Below are 26,157 nucleotides of genomic sequence, written 5' to 3'. Positions count from 1 at the left end.
AAGGTGAGTGCTCAGGTCACAACACCTGCTCGGCCGGTAAACCCTGGTATTCTCGGCCTCCTCTCACGGTGCACGGGTCGTGACACCAACCGTTTTAATCCCCCGGGTTGTGTCGGTGCCCACACCCGCCGTTGATGGGATTACCGGGGAGAAGTCAGAGGGCCGAGCACGTTGCAGCGCGGCGTGCCGGCTCACCTGACCCCGGTCTGGGCAGCTCACCGCCAGGGCCCCGGCGCGGTGGGGGCGGACCGGAGGATGTGACGTGGGGGTGGAACCGCGTCCGGCAGACGCCGCCCGTTCCTCGCTGGATGTCCGGTGGGGATTACCGTGAAGATGGCTGAGTGAACCGTCCAGAGGAGGCACCCACCGAGCTCCGCAGCCATGGATCTGACTTTTCTCCTGTCCGCCATTATCTTCACGCTGCTCGCCGTCGTGGTGGGGACGTCGCTGTTCGCCGGCTCCTCGCCCGCCTCGGACTTCGCCAACGCGCGGGGTTTTTTCGGGCACCGGGGTGAAGGTGCGACCGGGGGATTAGACCCGAAGCAGAACGGCCACGCACCGGAGAAGAAGCAGAAGAAGAAGCAGACGGAGGCGGAGGACTGGTGCGAGATCAGCGGCAGCTCGCACGATCACTGGGATGTGGTGAAATGTGTGGAGTCAGTAAGTGTCTGATAATCTGACATGTTGCTTCCGTTAAACTGGCTCGTTACACAAATCTCTGCTAATCTGACGATCCTCACACTCTGCTGCTGTTTACTGAGCTGCAGAAACTTGCAATACTCCAACGCACACAGGTCAGAGTACAACCTGTACAAAATACTCACATGATACTTGAATCAACCGCAGAGGAAGTATTTACCTGCAGGAGGAGAGACAGAGAGTTCTGTTCTTGTCATGTTTAATTGAAGGAAATGCAAAGTGTATTAACTTTACAGCTGCATGTTGAAGTAGGGAATAGAAACAGAAATCCTCCCTCCATGAACAGAAAGTAGAAACACATCTGTATTTGTGTGATGCGTATAACTGGAGGATGTTTCCAGATCTTATTCAAGAACAAACAGCAATAAAATAAATCAATTAAATTTACATTAAGTTCTGAATTCAAATTCATAATTGAATACAGATGTTTTCTGCATTTCTCGGAGATGACGTCACACATATCTTCTGTTGTGTTTTTAGTCTAAATTTGGATTAACTAAGTAACTGTCCATTTTAAACGTCCACACTGAACTTCCTCTGGCCCTCAGCAATACACCTCCGCCTCGCTTCTCCGTTTATTGTTAGGACTAGTGAGTCATTTTGAAAAAGCCACGTTTGTCACCCAAGCGACAGAGATAGACGACAGGAAGCGATGCCAGGTGAAATCTTTTGAGCTAAATATCTGTAGAGCTGCCTCTAATCCAGCCGGCCTGCAGGACGCACAGACACCTGAGAGGTAAAACAGTTTTGCATCATTTGGGGGACGACCTGTGCAGAGTGATGTTGTGATGACCCTTGTCCGACCCCTTGATTCTCCGACAGGAGCGAGCTCATCCTCAAGACCTGGAACCGGCCGAACGCTCCTCCTCCACCAGATCCAGCCTGTCCACCCCCAGACCCGATTCTAGGAACACGAGCTTAGACGTAGACTCGTCCTCAGAGGCCTCGTCGGGTCGCAGGTCATTCATCGGGCTCTCTGAGAAGGAGCTCCTAAAGTGTGCTTTCTCTTACCCCCAGACTGAAGGAGCCACAGAGAGCCCGGCAACCAGCGGTGAGCAGCTTGACAGATTGTTCATGCATAGACAGCGTTCATTTTGTGACATACATGTTGTGTTGATTTTAAATCTGTGTTTTATCAGATAAGCTGGAATCAAACGATTCCTTGAAGTACGTCCCCGGGAAGTCGAGATCCCACCACTTGCAAATGATGATGTCCAATGACGAGCTGGAGGAGGAGCAGAGGTCAGTGAAAACTACACCTATAGAGAAATCTACTTATAAGAATAACTCACTAGCTCGCTCACAGTCTCGACTTCAGCTTCCGCAGAACGCTGCTGCTCGCGTTTTAACCAACACAAAGCGTAGCACCCATCTATCTCCAGTTCTGGGCTCCCTTCATTGGCAGCCAGTGATATTACTGCGATATCTGTTTTTGTCCTGTGTTGTTTTAGTGCCACGTATTTTGTAAAGTTCTTTGTTAGTCTTGTTTAGACGAGTGCTGTATCCAAAGGCTTTTGAGAGGATTCTCTAAAAAGATAGATTTATAGAAAATCTAACATTTTTGTTCGTTTTCACCAATTTGTACAAGTGTCCTCGTTTCCACACGTCTGTCCAGTGTCAACGGCTCGTCTCCCTCCCTCTAACCTTCCACACGCTTGCGTTCACGTGTGTTTGTGTGCTTATCGGTGCGAGCCGTCCGTGTTTGGCTGCTGTATCACCTCTCAGCTTTAGGCTAGACTGAGTAAGGACAGATTGAGTCTCTGCCAGGCATTAGGCGAAGGATGAATGACGCCAGGCCCGAAAAAAAAAAGAAAAAGAAAAGAGGAGTAAATCAAACCCAGTTAATTAAATCAGCCCTGTAATGTTTCTGCTCTGTACCCTGCTCTTATCATTGCAGGATACACTCCCACACTGACTTTAACTGTGTGTAAGCCTGAAAAAGGAGCTGATGTGCGGTAAAGTATGAGTTACTCTCACCCGTTTCTCCCAAGGGAGTCACTTTCTGGCCATTGTGTGAAAACCAAATCAAAGCTGTTTTTCAGGCCAATTTGCATCAGGCCTCCTCATCAGCTCTTTATCCTCAAGTGGCCACGAAGGGACTGATGGGACTGTGCGGTGCTGCATACCCGATCCCACTTATCCAACCCCCCCCCCCCGCTGCTCCGTTATTCCACATTAGACGTGTGATTCTCGAGCGGCGCTGCAGGTGTCGATTGTGTCTGCGGCCGTCACCTCTGACAGATTAGGTGTTAGTTAATCCCCTGCACTGTTCAGCCACAGGGAGTAGTCGTGGCACAAACAGGGACCCGCTGCAGAGGGCGAAGGGGAAACTGAAGGTTTATGCATTGAGGGGAAATATCTGATCTGCGTCAGGTTCATCTTGTCTTTGTTTTTCTGCTCAGGTGGGAATTAATCACTTTAACATCTCTTGGTTCTTCTCTGTTCTCACGTTTTTATCTCCGTCCTCCTGTGTGTCTTGGCTTTTAGTCGTGTTTTGACCAATTGGCAATGAAGACGATGAAAAAACAAAAGATCTAAGTTCTTGACCTGACGTCGTTCGGAGCCAGAGTCTGTGTATTAGTCATTTATCATGATGTTTTTATAGCAACAAATAACTAAATTAAAACCAAACATATCAGTAACACAAACACTTGAATATACAGTGTGATATTTTGCGATTTATAAATGTATTCAATTTGTACTTTGTACTTTTTGGTTTGGTCCATATCCCATCCGCTAACATGGAGGAGGTGAGATTTATGAGCTATACTGCAGCCCGCCACTAGGTGGGGGGGCATCACGCCATGTTGTCCATGTTTATGTACAGTTTGTGGATCCAGCGTTTAACGACTATATTTTGCCGATGTTGGAATGATTGGCGGTTTTTTTTCCGATGCTGTTTGTCAGTAATTAATTTTACCTCGTTGATCAAAGATCAGTCAATGATCAACAGCGGGCAGGATTTTTTTTACTCATCACTATTTCTTTTTGTTTGTGTTTTCCCAGGGTGCAGCGGGAGCAGCTGGCCGCCATCTTCCAGCTACTGAAGGACAACAAGGAGACGTTCGGGGAGGTGTCGGAGGGAGACATGGAGGACCAGCTCAGACTCTACTCCATCTGAGACTCCCGTCCGTCTCTTCTCCTCGTCTGTGAGCGCTGCTGACGGACCTGTCCTGTGCACCAGATACTTCCATCCACCTGTTCACAGTATTCAGCTCACCCGTACCAAACAGATCCTCTCTTTTGTGTTTTGATGACTTTCCGTTTTATTTTGTTTTCTTGCACTGTTTTTTTTTTCATGTCATTGAAACTACTGTCCGCGTGAAACGAAGACCAAAGGAAACAAGTGATTTTTCTAGTTACTGATTTGTAAAAGGAGTAAAAGACTATCGTTATGTCTGTTAGTTTTATATATAATAATAAAAAATGTTAATTTATTTACAAAACTTTTTTTTTAAGAAATCTTCATTAAATGTGTAACATGTTTGAACCCCTGCATACCGTCCACCCTGCTGTGTAATAAACCACATTGTGATTATCTACTCATGTGTCTGTGGTTCCCTCATTTGTTGTATCTTTGTTATATCAGCAAAATACCGTAGCCCTGCCCACCTGTCAAATCATGCGGGTGGATTTTCTACCTGGATGCAAAGTTGAGGAGGGAAAGCAAACACTTGTGTCAGTAGCTTCATGAACCGTGGAGCATCAGCATGGCCGTCCAAGCCTCCAGGACTTTTCTCTTTGTCATCTCACTCAGCATGTTGCTGTCCATTTTGTCATGGGTACAGTTGTCGGATAGAAACTGGTAAGTCGGAAAAAATTACTGTTTAAATGTGATTTCTCGTGAATCCGATGTGTCACAGCATGTTTCCAGGTACAGCATTCAAGTGTCTGATGCTCTTTTACCATCTTTTACCAACACAGGTTGTTGGACAGTTACTTTTGGGACAAAAGAGGAATCTCTGGTACACCACCTGCTGTGTTTATTAACACAACACAAGCAAAAACTGCTGATGCGGTGACAATGGTGAAAACTGGTCGGATGGAAACGTCCCCACAGGGAGCTGAGGCTGAGACTGAGACTCCCATCCCTGTCCTCTCCAGGAAATCCTTCACCAAGCTTCCTCAGTGGGACTTTGAAGATGTTTATAACCAGGATGCAGCAGCCCTGCACACGGTGAGAGGAGAGAACAGAACCAGTGAGAATGTGTTTGATTAGTTACACATGGCTGAGTGTGACCTGTATGGATTTTCTGTTGACTTTTCCCATGCTTTCACACCACGGCCGTCTGTAACTCTAAACAATGATTTCTGTTGTAGCCTGATAAACGAAAATCTCAAGTGTTTCTTTTCTCTGATAATTATTCAATGTATGATCGTGCCGTCTCAGACCTGTGCCACTTCTCTGCGAAACTCTGAGGACGAGAGCTTCAAGAAGGCCTTTCTTCCCAACGTGCGTTTGTTTCTGCACAAAGACAGCATCAACATGAGCGAGTGGAACAGACTCTCACATTTTAACCCTCCTTTTGGTTTCATGGATTCCACATACGACGGTGGGTCTTTTCCGCATCTTCTCCAGTTTCAGACTGATGCAGTTGTCCTTTTGCTGCCCAGTCGCCACATTACTTGAATGGAAAATATAAGTAGACAATGCAGCTGCATTGTTATCTTGTGCCAACCGAACAATTTTGCATTTCTAAGTAATAAAAACCTGGCCTGAAGTCTCATTACAGTTATTTGGTTACATGATCAAGATAATAAAATGCAGTTGTCGGCGGGTGCAGAACAGTTTTACACTTTTTTACTCCAACATCCTGGTGATCGTGGCTCAAAACCTGTGACAGTCCACAGCACAACATCTGAACGTTCGATCATTTTTAATAAAGTGAAGCAAAGTTAGTGGTTATGGTAAAGACAGAGTGGAGATGAGGAGGAACAGTAGAGGGCGGTGTGGACTTCGGAGTTGTTTCAAGGTGACAGCTAGAGACAGATTTGGGTGTGTACATATATAGTTTGTGTGTTGTTGGCGTTTAGCCTTCGCCAGTTCCAATGAGGTAGAGTATGTCAACAAACGGTTGATTTCAGCCACTATGACTTTAAATAAACACCTGACAAGTTTGTGTTTTCTTGGTTTGCAGATGTGATGTCCTCAGTGAAGTTGATCCCGAGGCCTAAAGAGCCTCTGGTCCTTCCACATCCGGACAGTGGCGGCTGTGTGAGCTGTGCTGTGGTGGGAAACTCAGGGATCCTCAGTGGCTCTCAAATGGGGAAAGAGATCGACTCACACGATTATGTTTTTCGGTAAAAGAAAGAGCGAGAGAACAAACCTGCCATGTATCGTGCAGCACTAGATCTTCAGGTTCCACTTGTTAGCAGCCGTGTCATTGGCCAAGACAATGCGTAGCTATGGCCACATGTGTAACATGCAGCAGAGTCCATTCATGAACTTGTGTGACTGACACTGGATAACGGAAGGTCATCAGTCACAGTTTTGTTACTGTGGCACATTAAGACGACACGGGAGTGGCTCGAGGATTTGTGAATTATATCTGATTTCACTGTTGCATGAAATACTTAAGGAAAGAGAGCTTCTTTTGTTCCTGGGAAACCAAGCAGTGCAAGTACAAGTTACTCCCAGTGCAGCCTGACTGATGTTTGCGTTTGGCAGGATGAACGGTGCAGCCATCAAGGGATACGAGGAGGATGTAGGGAACAAAACATCCGTGTACGTTCACACAGCTCACTCCATCACCGCATCACTGCAGTTCTTTAGGTCCTATGGATACACATCTGCCCCTAATGATGAGGTAACGCAAACAAGTGTGTTATTAATTTAATGACACAATCGTTAAAGTTATGCCCTCTGCTTATACACCTGTCCTCCTCCTCCTCCTCCCTCCTCCTCCTGGCAGGGTATAAAGTACGTGCTGATTCCTGAGGGGATGAGGGATTTCATTTGGCTCCAAGCTCTTCTCAAAGGAGAGAGGATCTCTGCTGAGACGTACCACGGCACACGGTGAATATTCACTTTCAAACGATACGAACACAAGAGCTCATCCTGTGCAGAACAATAAACTTTCTGGCTCAAAGAGGCGTCACAGACTGAATCACTTGTGTGACGTGAACCCCAAATTGCCCCTGATGACTGTGCTGAGGTATGAATGAATGGGTGGATGTGACCTTGTGCTGTGAATCACTCTGAATGGTCAAAAACACTGGAAACGTGCAACATGACTGGTTCAGTATTAATTCCTCCAAACTGTCCAGATGTCAACAGCGACTCACATTTCAGAGAGTGATGGAAATCATTCCCTCACATCGTCAAGCTCCAGCAGAAAGTATTAACTGCACAGACGAGGATCAACGAGACTCGTTGTTCGATTCTCTCAATATATGTTGTTGTATATTTTAACCCTCCAGACCGAGGACGTACTACGGCGGGCAGTTCAACGAGAGCCGCTTCTATGTTCTGCACCAGGATTTCCTCAGATACGTGAAAAACAGGTATTTTGTTATTGTTGATTAGAAAAAAAAAAACTATAGCAGGAAGTAAAATGACATAATAACTTCATGCAACAAAAAAATCAAGAGCAACAAATTATTTTAATAGCAAAAATAAAAGGTTGAGCTACATTTTCTCAAATATTTTTCAGAAAACAATATACTGAATATGAGCATTAAGCAACTTTAACATTAAAAACAATAAAAACAAAAGCGAACCATGATTCAATTGGAAAAAATAAAAGCTTGAGAAACATTTTCGTAGATGATTTTAAGTTAAATAGGTAAAAATGAAGAATTGACTTAAGTGAGTGGTAACAAATTCATCCATTACCACGTCAGCAACAATTATGTTTCCAAGATGAGCATTTTTATGGCAAATAACTATGTACGATTCCAAAACCACATCCAGATCCGTAACCTCTGTCTTGATATGTTCAGTCAGATAAACTTTGAGTGTGGATTCTGTTTATACATAAAATCTCATTCAGCTCATTTACTTGAATGTAAAAAAACATTACTCAGCCACATAAGTAAAACTTTAACTTTAATAAAGACGTCTTAACTTTAGAGGCTTCATAACTAACTTGTTTTTTATCGTATGTGTGTTTTCACTGGACGCTGCAGGTTCATAAAGTCTCCTCTCCTGAACGGTTCGTTCTGGCACATTTTCAGACCGACCAATGGGGCCTTCACGCTCTTCCTGGCTCTGCAAACCTGTGACACAGTAAGTTAAGATTTATTCAACTTTAACTCCAGATATGCTTGATACATTTTTTGAAAGGAATAGTTTGTGGCATTGTGGGAAATGTAGTTATTTGCTTTCATGCTGAGGGTTAGATGAGATGATTGAAATTTTAATATATGTATTAATATATTAGATATTGTTTATTTAATCTGTATGAAAAAGTAAAGTATAAATACAACAATTTCTGGGTTTTCAGGAACATATTTCTTGTCCAGGTGAATATTTCTTAATTAATCACTTTTACCTTAAGTTGTAGATTAGTTAGTTACATCAAACTCTCTGAGTGAATAATCATATTTCACTAATGTGTCCTTTTTTAATCATAGCTCAGATTCTTGGTGTAGTTATTCCCTGACTCTCCCTGTTCTCAGGTAGACGCATACGGATTCATAACTGAGGACTATAAGAAGTACTCTAACTACTACGTGGAAAGGGCCGTTAGAAAAGATATTATTTTCTACCTGAATCACGACTTGCTGCTGGAGATGAAAACATGGAAACGATTCCACGACAGTAAAATTATGAGACTGTATCAAAGAAGAGACGCAGACACCGGGACAGAGAAGCCAAAGTCATGAAGGTGAATGAACCACCATGTCTGAAAGCAGCTGTAGCATCACGGGTACATTTGAACATGCTGGTGCAGTTTACTCATCAAATACATTGTATAATAGTACCTCCGGAGTTCCTATAGGTAGTTCCACATAAGACATCCTTTTGTTTGCAGGTAAACTGAACTTAAATCATTATTAAATATCCGCCCTTGTGTACATCGTTTTACTGCACATTCTGGGAATGATGCCAACGTTTCTATACATACTGTATACTGATGATGTGTACTGTTTACTGTGTTAAAGTTTACTGACATAGTATACGTCTCAAAGAACTTTAAGGGTATTAGAGCAAAAATATAACATATCTCCTGAGTTGTGTTGACTTGTACTCTCGTGTCTTTATCGTTTAGATTTGATTATGTAAGTTAAGGGTCATTTATCAAAGTGCTTCTAATGGAAATATCATTGCATCACAATCAAATCAGTAAAATTATGGAACGACTGCAGTGAAGAAATGTGAAACACTCATATACGTTTCTGTTCCAACAATATGTTGATCAGGTGTTTGATCAAAGAGTGAAATGATTAGCTCTTTGATCTTTACAGAGTTGATTGTTAGAACAACAAAAAAAAGACAAGAAATGTTTTCTTTGTATTTGTACTTTTTGGAACATGGATTTCCTCGTTGTGTGTATTTCCCTGGGGGTAAATGTTTTCTCACTTTGATGTTTTTCTTTCAACGTGAAATAAATAAAAAGGAACGGAATGAACAAACAGCTCCACCTGCTGACTCATTGGAGCTACGACCACAAATGATTCGATCTGATAAAACTTCTGCTTTAGATGTATGAGAACAACACTAAACACGAAGAAGTATTCATCAATTTAATATCACTGTAAATGTGAAACTTTATTATTTCCGCTCACATTTCAATCCATCGAGTTTTTTGTTTGACCTCTGACAATATATAGAATGAATGAAATGAAACTAAAGTGAAATTTAGTCTCATTAACTCCTTCTTACTATTATTTTACATTGTTTGTATTTTGTGTTAAGTACTTGGTATAAATAATTATATAATTCGAATGGATAATTCTAATTAATTATAATGATTAATTAATTATAATTGTAAATACACTCCATAAAATAAATGATGTGCTTTTACGTAACTTACACTGTCAATAGAAAACTTGTTATGGAGTATATTTATATTGTAGTAATACTACGTTTACTTAAGTTACAATGTCAATCCAGGACTTTTGATTTAAAGTATATTTAAAGTGTGGTATAAGTCATTTTACCTTACAAAGAACCTGAATACACGCCCTAACCACTGGCTTGTATGTGGCCCTCATTCAATACAGCAGTAATGTTTGAAGTACCATCACCACAGGGGGTCGCTGTTCTGCATCATGCTTTCAGGTCGTCACGTGTGTGAGAGGTGGGGGGAGGGGGGAAGATTTCCGACATTTAATTCACGTTTTAATTTAAAGTATAAACACGAAAAACATCGCGGTGAATAAAAAACGTTTTATTTTTCTGATGATCGCTGGATTCGTTAAAGTTCACGACTTCACTGAAGCAACTTTATCAAACGTAGTTCCATTCAGTCCCATCATGCATTGCGTCGCAAGCCCACCGGACTAAACCGTGAATAAAAGTGTAATTATAACGACGTCACTCGTCACAATTCCAAACGTCGCGTGCAGTGATCCTCTGTGCGTAACGCTGCTGCACGTGCCGCGTGTCTCTGAGTGGAGCGAGTTTGAAATGAACCAGAGGTTAAAGAGGCGTCGTCTCCAGACTAGAGGCTCCAGGCTGCGGCAGGAAGTCAGATCACTCTTGTTTCTCTTCAGATCGTATAAATCTTTCGCCTTTTACTAAAGATTTCCGTGGAGAGGAACAATAAGAGTTCCAACCAATTTTTTGATGCCCTGCGTCAGCGGGGCTTCCTGAGCATGTTCAACAAAAAACTACTAAGTTTTCTCAAACTTACATACAGATCACATGTTAGTTCTAATGTCATCATGCTACAGATACACAAACAGGTCCAAAGTATGTCGATGATCGACAGAGACACAACTGGTTGATGTCAAAGAGTCGAACTGAATGCTTGATTGAACCAAGTTCATTTCATTTATTCATAATATTCAGTCTCATTCTAACATTGTGAGAAACTAAAGGTGTCTGTTGTAGTCTGACCACAAAAGGGCAGAATATATACAATCCTCTGTACTTCTAACTACTAACTAGATAGATGGATGGATGGATTCAGATTCAGATTACCTTTATTGTCATTGAACGTGATTCAACAAAATGTGGATTGCTACGTCCCGTGGTGCAACATAAAAACAACAAGAAAACATGTAATGACACAGAATATATACAATAAATACAGTATGTCAAATGTAAACAAGTGGACAGATAGAGCTGAATTAGGGTTTTTAAACTTACTTATTTGTAGTTTGACCACAAGAGGGCAGGATGGATGGCAGGATGGATCTATCTTCTATCTTCTGTACTTCTATCTGCTACCTATGGATAGATAGATAGATAGATAGATAGATAGATAGATAGATAGATAGATAGATAGATAGATAGATAGATAGATAGATAGACAAACAAACAATATACAAAGATTAACTTCTTCTTCTTCTTCATCTTTCGGCTGCTCCCTTTTCGGGGTCGCCACAGTAGATCATCTGCCAGTATATCCACTACCCCTCCTATTTGTGATCCGCATGTTTGTTTTGGCACAAGTTTTACGCCGGATGCCCTTCCTGACGCAACCCTCACCATTTATCCAGGCTTGGGACTAGAACTACCCAATAGAGTGTCTCTAGTGGCTGGTTTAATATACAAAGATAAACAAATGGTACAAAACAAACTCAGCTAGCTACTAAGTCTCTAATGTCAGAACTTGTGAGGTTGTTGTGTCGTTAATAAAGTGAAAGAGCAGCTGAGACGAGGCGTGTCCACGTGAGGACACACGTGTCGGACTGGTTTGACACTTGTATGTGACACGGCCAGTTCGCTCATATCATAACATACGGTCTAACTGAATCATTGTCGTCAGCCACAGAGGATGAACCAGCCTCCAGACAGTTCACCACACTGACACACTGAGTGTTGTACAATAAAGTGCTAACCTTTGGAACATGATTATTTTATTAAAGTTTCGCTGAGGGACCCAAAGCTTCAGCAGCACCAGAGGAGGTATATGACCTCATGTTGTTTGTTTTAAATATGTGATGTATAAAAAAAAAAACGGTTCGAGCTCCACCTCCGAATCTCTGTCATTGGCCGAAAAGATGTCACATGAAAAAACTAGCATGTGTACACACAGACGTAGAATAATGTTTTTCTATACGTATAAGTAAGACTTATAATGCTGTCACTACATGATGCGATTATCAAACATTATGGGAATTTCGACATTGCTGATTGAGGACGATAATTATCGCACAATTTTTTTCCATTCGTGTTTTAACGTTATCTTTTTAACGCAATCGTAAATTGATGCTACGATAAATGAACTCCAGATTATTTTGTCCACGGATTGTTCTTTTAACGTCAGAGGGAATATCACAGGATTATCACAGTTATGTTTTCCATCAACACACACACACACACACACACACACACGCGGGCACAGGCACAGCGGACGGGCCATTAACAGATGCACTAAGCCCTTTAAGTATGAATCCCTGCCCCTCGTCCCGGTTCATCCCTCAGCTCCTCCCGGTGAAAACGTGACACACATCAGTTGTGTGACAGGTCACGTGACGGCCGTAGCGTTGATCCGGAAGGAGGGAGGGGAGGAGGATGAGGAAGAGGAGGAGGAGGAGGAGGAGGAAGAAGAGGAAGAGGAGGAGGAGGAGGTGGGGGCGGCTGATGTTGCCCAGAAAAGTGCGTCAAGTTCCCCGGTGACAGCCCGGATCAGACCTGTAGAGGCTTCAGAATAAAGCTTAGGACATGTAAAATATACACGCTTGAATTAAATCGTGTTCTCGAGTGTGTGAGATGTTTTTTATACTAAGGACTCGTTACAACAACCCAACAGGAAGTCTCTTCGTTTCGAATATCTAAGAATAATCCTTAATCCTGCTTTCATTCATGGGTTTGTGTGAAATTACTTGGAAGAGGAGTTTATATCGTAAGTCTGTTCTCACATTAATGTTTGTAACAATGGACGACATGGCAGATCCCAATAGTATATGGCTGACTGCCGTCTAAACCCAATATTTAATCATACAATGACACAAAATTACCACGACGACACAAAACCACCACAGCGAGTCAAAACGACCACAATGACAGTAAATGACCCCGTCGAGTCAAGACGACCAAGGGACTCAAAATGGCCACAATGACACAGAAATGACCACGACACACAACGAGCACACAGACAGAAAGAAACGACAGAGAATCGAAGCCACAACAACTTCATAGAACGACCACAGCAACAGGAAATGACCACAGAGACTCAAAATAACCACAATGACACAAAACAGCAACACCAGAAAAGAAGCCCAGTGACTCAACACGACCACGATGCCACACACCACACTCATCAGACTCACAACGACCCCGAGGAGATGAAGACAAAGACTCAATGAAACCAGATTTATTAGATTAGATGTACTTTATTCATCCCACAACGGGGAAATGTACTTGTTACAGCAGCTTGTTACAGAAATTAAAGTGGAAAAGGCAATAACACGAAGAAACAGACCGAAATTTCTGTAACCTACACAATAAAAAAAAGAAAACAATCAACCTGCAGACAGAAACAGCAAGGAGCAAACTACGAGTGTAACGATATGAACAACCATAGCTGCACACTTGCTTAAAGTGTTGATGTGAGAAAAAACCGCATCAAAAATAAACTAAAAACACTAAAAAAGTGTTGTGAAAAGTTCAGTTTTGACTAAAGACACACAACTCAGACACATGATATAATCCATCATGTCGGGGAACTTCTTCTCCTCACGGTGACACTTCTACTCTGGGATGTAAACACAGTTTGTGCATTTTACCTCTCTGCCCTGGTGTGGTTTTGTTTTGAAAAGCTGCAGGCGGATGTCCGGTGTGAGCGCGTCCATGTTGCTGTGGTCTGTGGAGCAGCTCGGCTGCATTCCTCCTCTGTCCAGAGACCGATAGAGAGAAAGAAGAAGAGGAGGAGGAGGAGGAGGACAGAAAAGAAAAGAAGACGCTATTTGTTATCCACCACCGTGTTGGATTGTTTTTAACCCGAGCCTCCTCAGCCCCGGACAGCAGAAGCCTCGCCAGGCCCCGAGAGAGAAAAAAACCCCCTCGAAATGAGAAGTGGAGCTCGAGCCCGCGGAGCCACGAAGACGAGGAGTTTTTAAATTCTTATTCTTTCTCCGGCAGAGAAACACGTGCCTCCTCTTTTCAGACCTCCTCAGGTGAGCTCGCTCGCGGAGACGCAGCTGCTCCCACGGCGGATATCTCCTGTTTTCTAATGAGGATTTACAAGATGGCTGATGACAGCTAGCCCCAACAAGGACAGAAAGAGAGAGAAAAGCGACGTCCCCTTTAAGATCAGCGGGGTGTATTTTTATATGTTTCACCACTTTGAATTTAATATAAAACACAAACATGGCCGCTTTTTAGAGCTGTACATCTCCACGACGGGCGCTAGCTTCGTTAGCCGCTAGCAGCATTAGCTGTTTATCTGTTACCTGTGCCACGGTGGAAAAATGGTTGAGGTGAGCTAATTCGACCGAGATAAGGAAGTGGGATAAATATGCTGTTGGCCGAGAGGTTGAAGTGGAGATCGGTGAGATAGTTTTTAATAAGCACGGATCATTCGGCGGCGGGTAGAGGAAGAGGAGGCTGAGGCAGAAAGCTACGCGACATTCCTGCGGATCGAACCCTTTGTTTTGTGCGCAGGAGCCGGACTCGACCATTAGCTATGCAGCCTGGAAACGATGGTTTGATGGGATTATAAATCGATACCGGGCAGAGAAAGCAGAGGCCTTGTTGTGTTCAGGTATGCGAGAACTTCGTCTAGTGTCGCTTCCATGTCAGATTGAAGCTCCCGGAGGTTCCCGTGCTGCTAATCCGACCTGCGAGGCACCATTTCCCGTCTCGTATGTATAATTAAACCGGTGATAGTGGTGCTGGTGGTGGAGGAGCTGCTCGGGTGCTTATTTATGATTCAGCGGACAAAAGCCTCTTGCCTGCCTGCGTGGTGATTATTCACAGGGTTTCACGCGTCCTTGAGCTCCTGATCTAAAAGATTCAGGGTATTTAAAAAAATAATAAATAAAAAAAAAGAAGCTACTGGGGATAGTAATCAGGGTGTGGACTCCTTGTGCAGTCAACCCATGTTGGAAGCAAGAAAAATAAAAGGATCATGTGTCTTTTCCATGATCATGTTGAGTTGTGTGGATGTTTAGTTGCTCTGTGCCTTGTTTTGCGTTTGGTGGTTTACCTGTAGGCCTGGAAAACACATAGAATCTGTGAAGCCAGGCCCTGTGCGTGTGTGAGACTTAGAGGAAATTATAGCAGCGTTTACTGTAATCTGTGTAACGTCAGCTCCTGCTGTGTGTCGACATCTCCAAGGTGTTGTCATCCTCGCCCCAGGCCTTCTCCGGTCAGTTTTCTGGAATTTGCCCCCCCCTCATGCTGCAGAAATAAGCAATATACTCGTCATCTGTCAGGGAGACTCCAGGTTTAAAGAGCTCAGTGTGATCTTTCAGGACAGCATCGTTTTTATCTATTTTTTTCTTAAGACACACTCTGAGAGTGTCAGGTTTCCTGTGAGGCCTCGAGGTCTGGGAGAAGTGGGGAACAGTTAGTGTATGCCTGCCTGCACCATGATGGCCTCTGACATGGCTGAGACGTGGAGGAACTGTTTTGAGGAGGAGCTCATCTGCCCCATCTGCCTGCACGTGTTCTCAGATCCCATCCAGCTGCCCTGTAAGCACAACTTCTGCCGGGGCTGCATCAGCGAGGCCTGGGCCAAAGACTCCTCGCTGGCCCGCTGCCCCGAGTGCAATCATGCTTACACGCAGAAGCCCAGCCTGGAGAAGAACCACAAACTGTCCAACATAGTCGAGAAGTACAACGCCCTGAGCGTGGAGAAGGCCACCACGCCGGCGCTGCAGTGCATCCTCTGCCGCCGAGGCCCACCACTCCCGGCAGTGAAGGTCTGCTTGCGCTGCAACGCCCCATGCTGCCAGTCCCACGTCCAGACACACCTGCAGCAGCCGTGCTCAGCCCTGGGGCACCTGTTGGTGGAGGCGGAGGCAGTGAAGGCCTGGACCTGCCCGCAGCACGACGAGTACAGGTTGTACCACTGCGAGGCCGAGCAGACGGCAGTGTGTCAGTACTGCTGCTTCGCCCGCTGCAACCCTAGCCACAGCCACGCTGTCACCGACGTGGAGCTGAGACGCAACGACATCCGAGTAAGAAGAATTCAATATTATGCACTTACATCAAATAAACACAGTCTTTCTCATACATTTGTGGTCAGTGCGAAGTGTGAGTTGGTCGAGAGAAACAAAAATACAGACATTGGATGTCGTAGAGCGTGAAAAAGAACTGAGACAAAGCAAAAATAGCAGAAGTTTTCTGTTTCCAGCTTCATGGATGGGAAGATTTTCCATTTTCTCCATCCTCTACGATAATAAACTGGCTAAATTTGGGGTTTTGGTCTGTTGGTCAAACAAAACACGATATTTGGAGCCGTCACTGTTTTGACTAAACCATTAATTGATCAATCTTGAACATCATTGGTAGATTTCTCAATAATGAAAGTTCCATCCACATATGCAAGAAATGTGTGAGTGAACGTTGACTCATTTAACAGAAATGTAATTTTGCATCACAGGAAAGAACCAGGAAGGAAAATATTTTTAATCCACTTTGTCGCCAAACATCACCAGAACAAAGGACATATTTTAACATAATTTAATGTCGTTCTTTTCCCCGTAACATTGAGTTTCTCAGGCACAAAGCGTTCAGGCACTTTCCTCCGTCATCTTTACTAAATCACTTCACTTAATCAAAAGGAGAATTTCCCATTTTAAGAGACAATTGCATTTGGGGTGGTTTTAGCGCCTGCGTTCGTCTATCTCATGCATTTTTCAGTTGTGATCCACTCTTGCCTCCGTCCTCATCTGTTGGAATGACAAACAATGCAGTGGAGGGTGGAACAATGAGGGGCCCACAGAGGGCCTTATCTCCCCAGCACAGGTGCATCCTAGCTCAGGGATCGCCAGTTGTGAGTGGAGGAGGGGGGGTTTGGTGGGAGTGGAGTCAAGAGGAAGGGGGATTAAAGTGATTCGTCACTTGATTCTGCAGTCTACTTCTGGTTTTTTATTAACCTCTTCTCCTCCCGGGGGTCTGGTGCTCGCTGTCGTCAGCAGAGCAGAAGCAGAATTAAGTCAGAGGTTGAACCGCGAAGGCTCCACTGCTGACTGACTCATGAAGTCCACCCAACACCCTGTTTAGGTGTCGAGCGAGTCATGGAAGGGTGTGTTTCCTGTTGGTGATGCTATGACTCAGCTTTACTTTATGAGTTAATGGGACACCTGAGGCTCAGGAAGGTCGGGCGGAACCTGGCCAGAATTTAAAAAGCTGTATTTTCACAATCCTCCACATCAACGGCTTTTACGACATTATCTATAATCACGCTGGGCAATAAGTAGAGCCTGATTAATTCAGGAGTTTTGCCCCTGATGCAGCCGACAGAAATAATATGTGATGTAATATCACATTACGTCATAATAACATGTTTGGCATGAACACAAAAGAAAAGGAACCCTTACATTTTTATATAAGAGTGTGGCTTGTGTTGAGTCGGATATTTTACAGTTGAAATATAAACAAACTATGTTGTGGCAACAGGAGTGGGATTGATAAGTCACGGTTGATTATATGAGTCAATATATCTCTGAAGTAGTAGAGCTGACAACCGGAAAATATGAAGGTTTGATAATGAATCATCTGCAGTTTTTAAAGATTCATATGAATCTGTTGATGTTAGTATTGGAAATTTTGACTCACATATAGTAATATCAACAGTGGCCCCAACAAATCTACATCAGTCTGACTCTACTTTGCATTAATTTGCCACATGAAGGCACCTCACCTAAAATAACATGAGCTAGACTCTTTAACAAACCTGATGAAATTAGCTGATAAATCTGTATCTGTGCAAAACCCACTAATAAATTGGGATAATTTAGAAACAGCGTGACAGTTCAGTGAGTTAATTTTCAACTGTAAAATGTATCTAGGTCACAATTTGAAAAGAAAAAAAACCTACGTGATACATTTCTATATATTTTAATAATGTTATGTGATCATGTGATAATAATCTGATTAACACAGTGACATTGATTTCAGTCGTTTCAACCCTAATCCATAAACCTGTCTTCATGGTGCTGACGACTAATGCATCCTCCATGTTGAATGTGACAATGGAATTTAGAGTGGACCCAGCCCCCTCCCTCCACACACACACACACACACACACACACACACACACACACACACCACCTTACAGCCTCTGTCCTGCTCTTCACCGCTCACACCATCCACCAGCCACCGCAGGCGATGCCCGACCTTCCCCCTGGCCCTGCTCTGGTGGCTCTGATGGAAAAGAGGTTTTGGTGAAATGACAGCTTAAGAGCACCCTCCCCTCTTTATGCCCCGGCTTTTCCTCCCCCCCTTTCCTCCCCCAAAGGTATCCCATACATCCACTGGCCCCCCCACCGCCACCCTCCTACCCCCACACCACACACACACTTACACACCCTCTCTGGGAAGCTTCAGCTCCTTCGACCCTGTTTTTCCCCTGGCTTCTGCTCGGCGCCTAACTCAATCAATCAGCACAACCAGGTCACAGTCCTGGATCTAACCATGCCAACTGTGTGTGTGTGTGTCTGTCTGTCTGTCTGTGTGTGTGTGTGTGTGAGTGAGAAAAAGATATCTAGGGCAATGGTTCCCAAACATGTGCCACTGAGGCCCAGGAGTATGCAGGTTTTCATTCCTATCAGGCTCCACAGCAGTTGATCACACAGGGAACTAATGATAAAATCAGCTGCTGTTTTGTTGGCATGATTGGATTGTGATGAAGATGATGATGATGATGATGATGGTATGTAATAAGACCTCCAGCCTGTGAAAAACAACTGATTATTGACTCGTGGGATTAATGGAAGATTCCGTTTTTTAACCACGCCAGCAGCTGTCGGTTTGCTCATTCCACCGCATTGGTCCGAAATGAAATTGCTCAACAACTGTTTTATGAATTGGCATAAAATGTTATGCTAGCATTCATGGTCCCCAGAGGATAAACCCTACTGACTTTGGTCACCGCCCTGACGTCTTTCCTCTAGCGCCTGATGAGATTGATGTCTTTGTTTGTCGGGTAAAATATCAGTTGGATGGATTGTTGTGAAATTTTGGCACAGACACGCATATTAAACTGCATAGATTTAATTAATGTGTTGGTCGCTTAATTTTTAATCTTTTGCCTTAAAATGTAACCTTGTCCAATACTTTGCTTTAGAGACGCAGCAATCGTTTCTGATTCATCGCTTAATGGATATTAAAAAAAATTATCAACGGCAAAAACATCAAAGATTTGCATGTTTCATCTCGATTCAGCTGATATTTTATGATAGTTGATTAAATTTATTTAGTATGTGACTCTTTGTTGGTCAACACAAGCATTTTGAAGAGGTCGCTTTGGGCTCTGGGATATTTGAAGCATTCACTATTATATCGTAGAACAAAAGTGAAGACTTAAAATAATTAATCGATGAATGAATTGCTAACTGCAGCCTTAGTTTGGTGTTTGTTTTACCAATAACTCTCTGCACATACTGACACAGACAGTTTATGACACCTACCTTGTTTGGTCAGACATTTGGACTTTGGACGACTTCATTGTAATCTGTATCATGAAAATAAAAACAAAAGGTGTGAAAGGTTCCTCGAGCTACAGTCCAGACCAACCACCAGAAATGTGTCCAACCAGAAGAGGTGGTTTCGTCCGGATCAAACTGAAACATGGTTCGGTTCGTTTGCAGCATGAAAACATTTTTGTTGAGCACTAAACAAGAGAAGAAGAACGTTTGAACGTTATTCATTTGGAACATTCGAGGTAGAGTACTGTGCTGGTGATGCTTGTAGTCAAACCACAATGATATTACAAGTCATTCATTTTCTCCATTCGAACAGAATGACTGATGTGAAATCCGTAAATGTCAAGTACAGGTAGAAGCAGCCCACGTACATGAAGACGTATGAGTGTCACACAAAAAGCTTCCGGGAGCTCCCTAAATAAAAATGTGAAACCAAAAATAACCAGATCAAATGTAAACAATGGAACAAAGACATGAAGCTTGGTTCAGACTGTCAGGTGTGAAAACGCCCCCACTGTGCTAATCTTTACTGCTAATTAGCAAATGTAAGCATGCATAAGAAAATGTTAAACAATAAGCCTGCTTAGCATCAGCATGGTAGCATTGTCATTGTGAACATGCTAATGTTAGCATTTAGCTCACAGAGCTGCAGGCACAGCTGCAGACTCCTCGTCTTGTTTATTAATATCTGGATGAAATTAGCATTTACACATTATTTTTGCTCTGTACCATCCTCTCAGTATGTCCCTCTATCAGTAAATGTCGAGCGTGCATTGTTCATATGTCACATTAAATATTAATAACATGAAGGATTAGCGAAGCAGTTTCAGTGACGTTCTCACCCTCAGACTTATTCAATGCATTGAGCAACATAAAGGGTTCTTCCATCTCATCGGGGACCATTTATTTTGGCCACCAGCTGAGCACTTCCGTTGGCTTGAACAGCGTCTGCTGGTGTTCACATGCCATCATCATCATCCCAAAAATAACAAGTGCTGTTGCCACAACCTTACTGCAGCTCGCGGAGCAGCCTCGGCTCTGTGGATACATGTGTTTTAGTAACGTAGGACAGAGGAGAGGAGGTGGACCGAGGGGAGAGCAGAGCTGCTGGAGCCCATTTATCTATCTCTGCTTGCTGCCCCTGCCCCCCCACATTAGACCTCACTCACTAAAAACACAAAATAGCTGTTGGTTGCTATGACAGCATCCCCCTCCCACCTCCCCCACAGGGATTGTGTGTTGGATGGAGACTAAATTAGCCGGCTCGCGGATCCTAATATCTCAGGCATGGGGAGGGGAAGCTAGTGGCTAACTGAGGTTACAACTTCACAACACTTTAAGAGTTTTATGTGTCTGTTTTTTCACTTCACAGCAAAGCCTGTTAAGACAGCAGGAGCGTGTGGAGGAACGAGTGCAGGAGATCGAAGAGCAGCTTTGTAAACTCGACTCAGACAAGTGTGTGGTGGAGGTATGTTGTTTTTAACCTGCTCTGTGGGCGTAGACGCAGCTACACACATTTTCAGAGACTCCACGTGTGGTGTTACATAAGAGTGGATTGACGTTTGTGCCTCCATGTTTGTTTACAGGACAGGGTGTGTGAGCTGAAAGAGGAGGTGCGCCTGCAGTACCAGCGGATGCACCAGCTCCTGGAGGAGGATCTCGGTCGGACACTGGAGGCTCTGGACCGGGCTCAGGCTCGGTTCTGTCAGGAGAACTCTGCCCAGGTTCTGGCTCTGGGGGAACAGCGCCACGAGGCTCAGAAGCTGCTGAGCTCCATCCACACGGCCTTCGGCAAAGCTGAGGAGCTGAGCTTCATGAAAAACACCAAACCGGTTAAAATCCTCACAGACAGGTTAGAGAATCGTACCTCGATTCTTTTACTTTCTCTGTTTTTGCGTGTGGTTCTGTGATATGCAGGGGAAGTTTCCAAGCAGATGTCTTATCTTGAATTTTGTCTCTTGGCCCTCGCTGCAGGTCTCAGGCATGTATGGGCAGCAGTCTCCCTCCTTACAAAGTTGGGAATCTAAACTCCAAACTATTCCTTTCTGAAATCTCGAAAAGAGAGAAGAGCTTGAAGAGAACAATGGAAGGTAGGAAGTGAAACACACTGAAGAGTTTCTAATGCAGGGCATGAACGTCATGAATGTGTTTTTATTTTATCTCCTCTAATTTCACACCTTGTCTCTCTCAGCTCCCCTCACCCCTCCCTCGACCTTCCTGCAGTCCGTTCCTGCCTATCCCAGCGGTCAGAGCTCTGGCTCTGGAGCGGAGAAACGGAAACATTCCACTGCCTTTCCAGAGGGGAACGGGAGCGTAGGAAAAACCGCTGCTCCAGGTTTCAAGGACTCCTCCTCTTCCTCATCTTCTTCCTCATCGCTTGCCAAGCAGCCCTACCTGGGCTCCAGCTCTGCTTCTGGAGAGGGCCAGTCCACCAATCAGCAGCCCCTCGGCCCCTGCGGCCCGCCTCACATCAGTGAGAGCAGCGGGACAGGGAGCGGAAGTGGCTCGCTGGCTAACCATCACTCGGGCTCAGTGTTTGGCTCCTCGCACTTTGCTCCCGGAGGCAGCAGCTCCTCCCACTCCTCTCAGCAGGCCGTGTTGCCGCAGTACGGAGGCCGCAAGATCCTGGTGTGTACGATGGATAACTGCTACTGCTCCGGAGTGCCCTCGGTGTCTGGTCACCGTAGCCATCCCCCATACCCGCGCTCGGGCTCCTTCCCCTGGGTCAGCGCCCAAGACTACCCCCCTCCACCTGGCCTGGCGTCTGGAGGTCCGTCCATGCAGGGATTGGCAGTGAGGGACTGGATTGACGCCTCACAGACACACAGACATGCAGATTTCTACGGGCTGTATGGGCAGCCCTCTACAAAGCACTACGTCACCAGCTAACAAGAGTACATGCACACACACACGCACACACACACACAAATAGAGACAGGCACCAATATAGCACACCGTTACCGTCTTACTAACTGGAAAAAAACTTAATGCAGTTATACTATACACACATTAAAATAAAATAATGTTTATATCCACACACAGATCTAGAGCATGTACACACATTCGGGGGCAGGGTCGATCTCTACGTGTTTTTATTTTTGCTTCACTTTCGGTCAGTGTTTCATGTAGTGTATTATACGTAAAATGCATAAACAGCCAACCCGCTCACACTGGCACAACTCAGCTCAGCATTTTAACGCTCGGAACGAGAGAAGCCGAAGAGCAGAGGATGAGATGCATCCTTTTTATTTATAGAGCAAGAGATGGATTGATATAAAATGAACTTTGAAAATCTTCTCACACCTTCATGGCTTCTCGCTGAGGCTAAAGGGAAAACAAAATGCCGTTGAGCTTTCCAATCCAGCGTCTCATGTTTTTCTGATATAATCACCCCTCCAGTTATACTGAGGTCAGTTGCCTTATGTTATTAGCATCATATTTTTCTCTGCCCAGCTGACTTTGTTTGATTGATCCTTTAACGAGGGACCGCGGCTCCTTCGTTTCTCTATTTTCTTAATCATCGCGGCATTTCTTCCTTTCTTTGCTGAGTTCAGGGATGGATTGTACGGCTTGAACACAAAACGCTCTTCCATGGAACACCCACAATGCACTTGTGGACGCCTTGTTATGCCTGGACTACAGACGCTGACCCACAGAGGGACAGTAGAGCTGCATCTGAAGGGCTGGGTGTCCCCTCCGAGTTTCAGCCCTTAGCTCCCCCTTTCCTGCTGCCAGGCTCCCCACAGGACAGAAAATCTTCTGACAAAGACTGTTTCCGTCTAGTAATTACTATGACTTTGTCTTATTTGGTACAACCGTAGGCGTCACACTTGTCCAGAGAGACTCTGATTTTAGAGCAAAGAGGCAAGAATGGACAGACCAAACCAATCAAGCATCTGGAGGATCTGATGATGCTGTAATTGTACTTCCTGCAGGGCAAAGATGTCACTTCCTCTCAATAAGCACACAAGCTCTTGGCTTCCTGTTTGCAGCTGAAAGCATGCAAGGAAAAGTTTTTTTTAAAGCACTCAAAAAGAAGAACAATGGTTGGAGGAGAAAAAAAAAACTGTGTGTGAAAGAGAAAAAAAAATGGTGGGAGGAATTTTTTTCATGGAACTTTTTCTAAAAGAACAAGACTGGACTGCGAGATGTAAGCAATGGTTCATCCGACAAATGAGCTGTTACAACAGTCGACATTAAAAAACAACAACATAAAAGTATCTTTTTTTGTAAATATTTTGTGAAATGGAAAAATTACAGACGTGATTTGGAGAAGGGTTCCAAATAAACAAATTTAAACTGGTCTCTGCTGTCAACTCTGTCTGTGATATCCTGTTTCCTCATGTTCGTTGAAAGGTCGTTGTCCTTAGAGACAATTTGCTCTTTTCATCCCAGTCTGATTCCGACCCCATTGATTCCTAATGAAAATATAATCCATCAAAAACAGCAGCAATCGTGGGAATGGAGTCTCGGTTGTCAATCACCATCTTTCACCTACTTCTATATCATCAAATAACTAATTAAAATCAAACGTGAGTGTGAAAAAACTACCGACAGAAACTTTGACTGTTCAGTTTGGTCTCTGTCCCATTTGCTAACGTGGAGGAGGCAGGGTTTTTGACCTATACTGCAGCAAGCCAACAGGAGGTTCTAAAGATACTAGACTTTTGTGTAGCTGTGATGTGGTCCATCTCTGTGTGTTAGTGGGATCAATCGGTTGCTGGTTTCGTTAAAGCAGCGTTAGTTTTTCTGTTTCGTTCAATCATCCTCCCACTTGAAATCTCACATCACACAATCTCTACCGCTCGTTCTCCGGCATGGAAACAACCTGTGTGACCTTACTCTCACTTTGAGTTTATCTGTCTTAAAAGACACATTAAACGAGCGGAAAACCCATTTGCGCAAAACGCTAAATATCTCTGTGTCCACCCAGAACAAACAGGGCTCATGAGTCTGTGTGGGTGGAGGTCTGCGGAGAGAAAACAGGATGGAGAGAACAGCTCTTTAGATGAGTAGATGTGAGCGTGTGAGTTCCCCTCAAGCCTGATTAAGCTGTAGCTGCTTTTCCCCGCCCAGCACTGAGAACCTCGATCCCGTCCAGACTGCAGGGACGGAGAGTTGAGGGAGTGGAAATAAAAACTTGTTTCGGTGATAAAAAATCCCAGATTTGCTCAGAGGCTTCACAGCAGAAGGAAAATGAGACGGGCCCTTTTGTTTTGGCCGAGAATTTTAAGATAAGAGTAAACTTTATTGATCCACACGCCGGGGAACCTCACTTGCTACAGCAGCAGACACGTCGACAGACGAGGAAACCAAAAAATAGAGAATACAGAATGTGTAAATTATATTTACCTTTAACTACAGAAATATTGTTTGTATTGAAATGTTATAAAGTAGCGTGCAGTTGCAAAGGATGATTGATGAGCATGTAAAACTATTTGTACATTATGAATGAGGAGAAACGTGTGTGTGAATATTAGACTGTTCATACGTGTATATAGGTAGATAAGAATAAAAAGAATGTGAGTATAGGATGCTCTATGGATATTACACCATACTAAACTAAAAACTACTTATTTTATATAGTACAAGTGTAGAGAGTTGAATATAAGTATATGACATAGTGCAGTATTTTAAGAATCTTAATACGTTTGTGCGGTAAAATAAAAAACAACTTCCACACTTCGGCTGCCGAAGGAGAAGATTGTGTTTGAGTAAAACACAGCGAAGCACTTTCAGCGGCTGTTTCCAAAGTGGAGAATTTACTCTCAGTCTCATTCATAGTCAGTTTCAGTTTCTCATCTCTGAACGACAGCCAGCGGTTTTAACGTACACGCGAAAGCAAAACATTTTAACCATGTTGCCTCTTTTCACGCCACCCTCGTCTTCCTGGTGGAGGCCGAGCGCCGATCCGAGGCCTCGTGTTTCTCACGTCAGCAAACCTCAGCAGAGACACACAACTATGAGGTTGGAGGTGCAGCATAAATTACAGGCCTGCTTCTCTCTCTCTCTCGCACATTAACAAACACTCCCCTCTCTCTCCTGACACACACATTTTCTCACACTTGCATGCACAGCTGCTGAACAGCTGTCTGATCCATGAGGGGAGAGAGAGAGAGGGAGAGGGAGAGAGAGGGAGGCAGTAATCTGGACGCCTACGCCTCAGATATGTATCTAACAAACACACACACTGTCTGGCTCCTTTAAATTGCCCACACACACACACACACACACACATTGAAACTTTTACTAACTGATAAAACAACCACAGAACTTTTTGTTCTCTTGTTTTGAAGGTTTCGACAAACACGTGAAGATAAAAGAATAAAGACTCTGTGACCTTTTATCCTTTACGCTTTGAAAAGCTCTACTTCCTTATAGGAAGAGTTATATCATAGTTATACGTTAACGTTTTTTGAGTTTTGAAGTCAAATAATCAAATCAACGAGTGACACGTGCATCTGCCGTGGTTGGAGCGCGATCGGTTAATTGGGGAACCTGAAAGACGACACAGTCTCTCACACTAGCCAACAACATTAGCATGTGTTGCTGATAACATGAGGAAATTTCACGTAGACGAATCGCTCCCTTTAAAGTTAAATACTAAGTCACCGCTAGTAGTTTGTTAGCGTAGCACAAAAAGTTGAAACGTGGAAACAACTAGCCCGGTTCTGTCGTAGCACCTCTTGAGTTGTAGAATTAATGTGTTACTTTTGTTTTATGAGAATTATGCGTAAAAAACACTTT

General features: G+C 43.9%; 2 protein-coding genes and 1 non-coding gene across 3 annotated transcripts; all 3 read left to right on the top strand.

The window, feature by feature from the left end:
• The first annotated feature begins 519 nt into the window (after positions 1-519).
• LOC109643035 (alpha-N-acetylgalactosaminide alpha-2,6-sialyltransferase 1-like) lies at positions 520-8,528 on the top strand. Its single transcript, XM_069517387.1, has 10 exons — positions 520-660; positions 3,706-4,504; positions 4,624-4,876; positions 5,090-5,252; positions 5,838-6,000; positions 6,368-6,506; positions 6,612-6,715; positions 7,120-7,203; positions 7,828-7,927; positions 8,320-8,528. Exons 2-10 carry the CDS (start codon positions 4,410-4,412, stop codon positions 8,524-8,526), a joined length of 1,308 nt encoding a protein of 435 aa, XP_069373488.1. The 5' UTR covers positions 520-660; positions 3,706-4,409; the 3' UTR covers positions 8,527-8,528.
• A 1,811-nt stretch (positions 8,529-10,339) lies between these two features.
• LOC138406216 (U5 spliceosomal RNA) lies at positions 10,340-10,453 on the top strand. The gene has a single exon (XR_011239796.1). It is a non-coding gene; the product is annotated as a U5 spliceosomal RNA (small nuclear RNA).
• A 2,645-nt stretch (positions 10,454-13,098) lies between these two features.
• On the top strand, positions 13,099-23,713 carry trim8b (tripartite motif containing 8b). The gene is made up of 5 exons (XM_069517761.1): positions 13,099-15,939; positions 20,783-20,878; positions 20,997-21,262; positions 21,385-21,500; positions 21,602-23,713. Exons 1-5 carry the CDS (start codon positions 15,334-15,336, stop codon positions 22,297-22,299), a joined length of 1,782 nt encoding a protein of 593 aa, XP_069373862.1. The 5' UTR covers positions 13,099-15,333; the 3' UTR covers positions 22,300-23,713.
• Positions 23,714-26,157: the final 2,444 nt, after the last annotated feature.

This window comes from Paralichthys olivaceus, chromosome 21, assembly GCF_024713975.1.
Source record: "Paralichthys olivaceus isolate ysfri-2021 chromosome 21, ASM2471397v2, whole genome shotgun sequence".
Classification (NCBI taxonomy): domain Eukaryota; kingdom Metazoa; phylum Chordata; class Actinopteri; order Pleuronectiformes; family Paralichthyidae; genus Paralichthys; species Paralichthys olivaceus.
Note: the sequence above shows the minus strand (reverse complement) of the source record. Positions and strands in the feature narration are given on the sequence as shown.

Coding starts and splice junctions, on each gene's coding strand:
- trim8b (XM_069517761.1), top strand. CDS start 15,334: ATGCCTGCCTGCACCATGATGGCCTCTGACATGGCTGAGACGTGGAGG. Junction 20,879..20,996: donor CAGACAAGTGTGTGGTGGAG/GTATGTTGTTTT, acceptor GTTTGTTTACAG/GACAGGGTGTGTGAGCTGAA. Junction 21,501..21,601: donor CTTGAAGAGAACAATGGAAG/GTAGGAAGTGAA, acceptor TGTCTCTCTCAG/CTCCCCTCACCCCTCCCTCG.
- LOC109643035 (XM_069517387.1), top strand. CDS start 4,410: ATGGCCGTCCAAGCCTCCAGGACTTTTCTCTTTGTCATCTCACTCAGC. Junction 6,507..6,611: donor CATCTGCCCCTAATGATGAG/GTAACGCAAACA, acceptor TCCTCCTGGCAG/GGTATAAAGTACGTGCTGAT. Junction 7,204..7,827: donor CTCAGATACGTGAAAAACAG/GTATTTTGTTAT, acceptor TGGACGCTGCAG/GTTCATAAAGTCTCCTCTCC.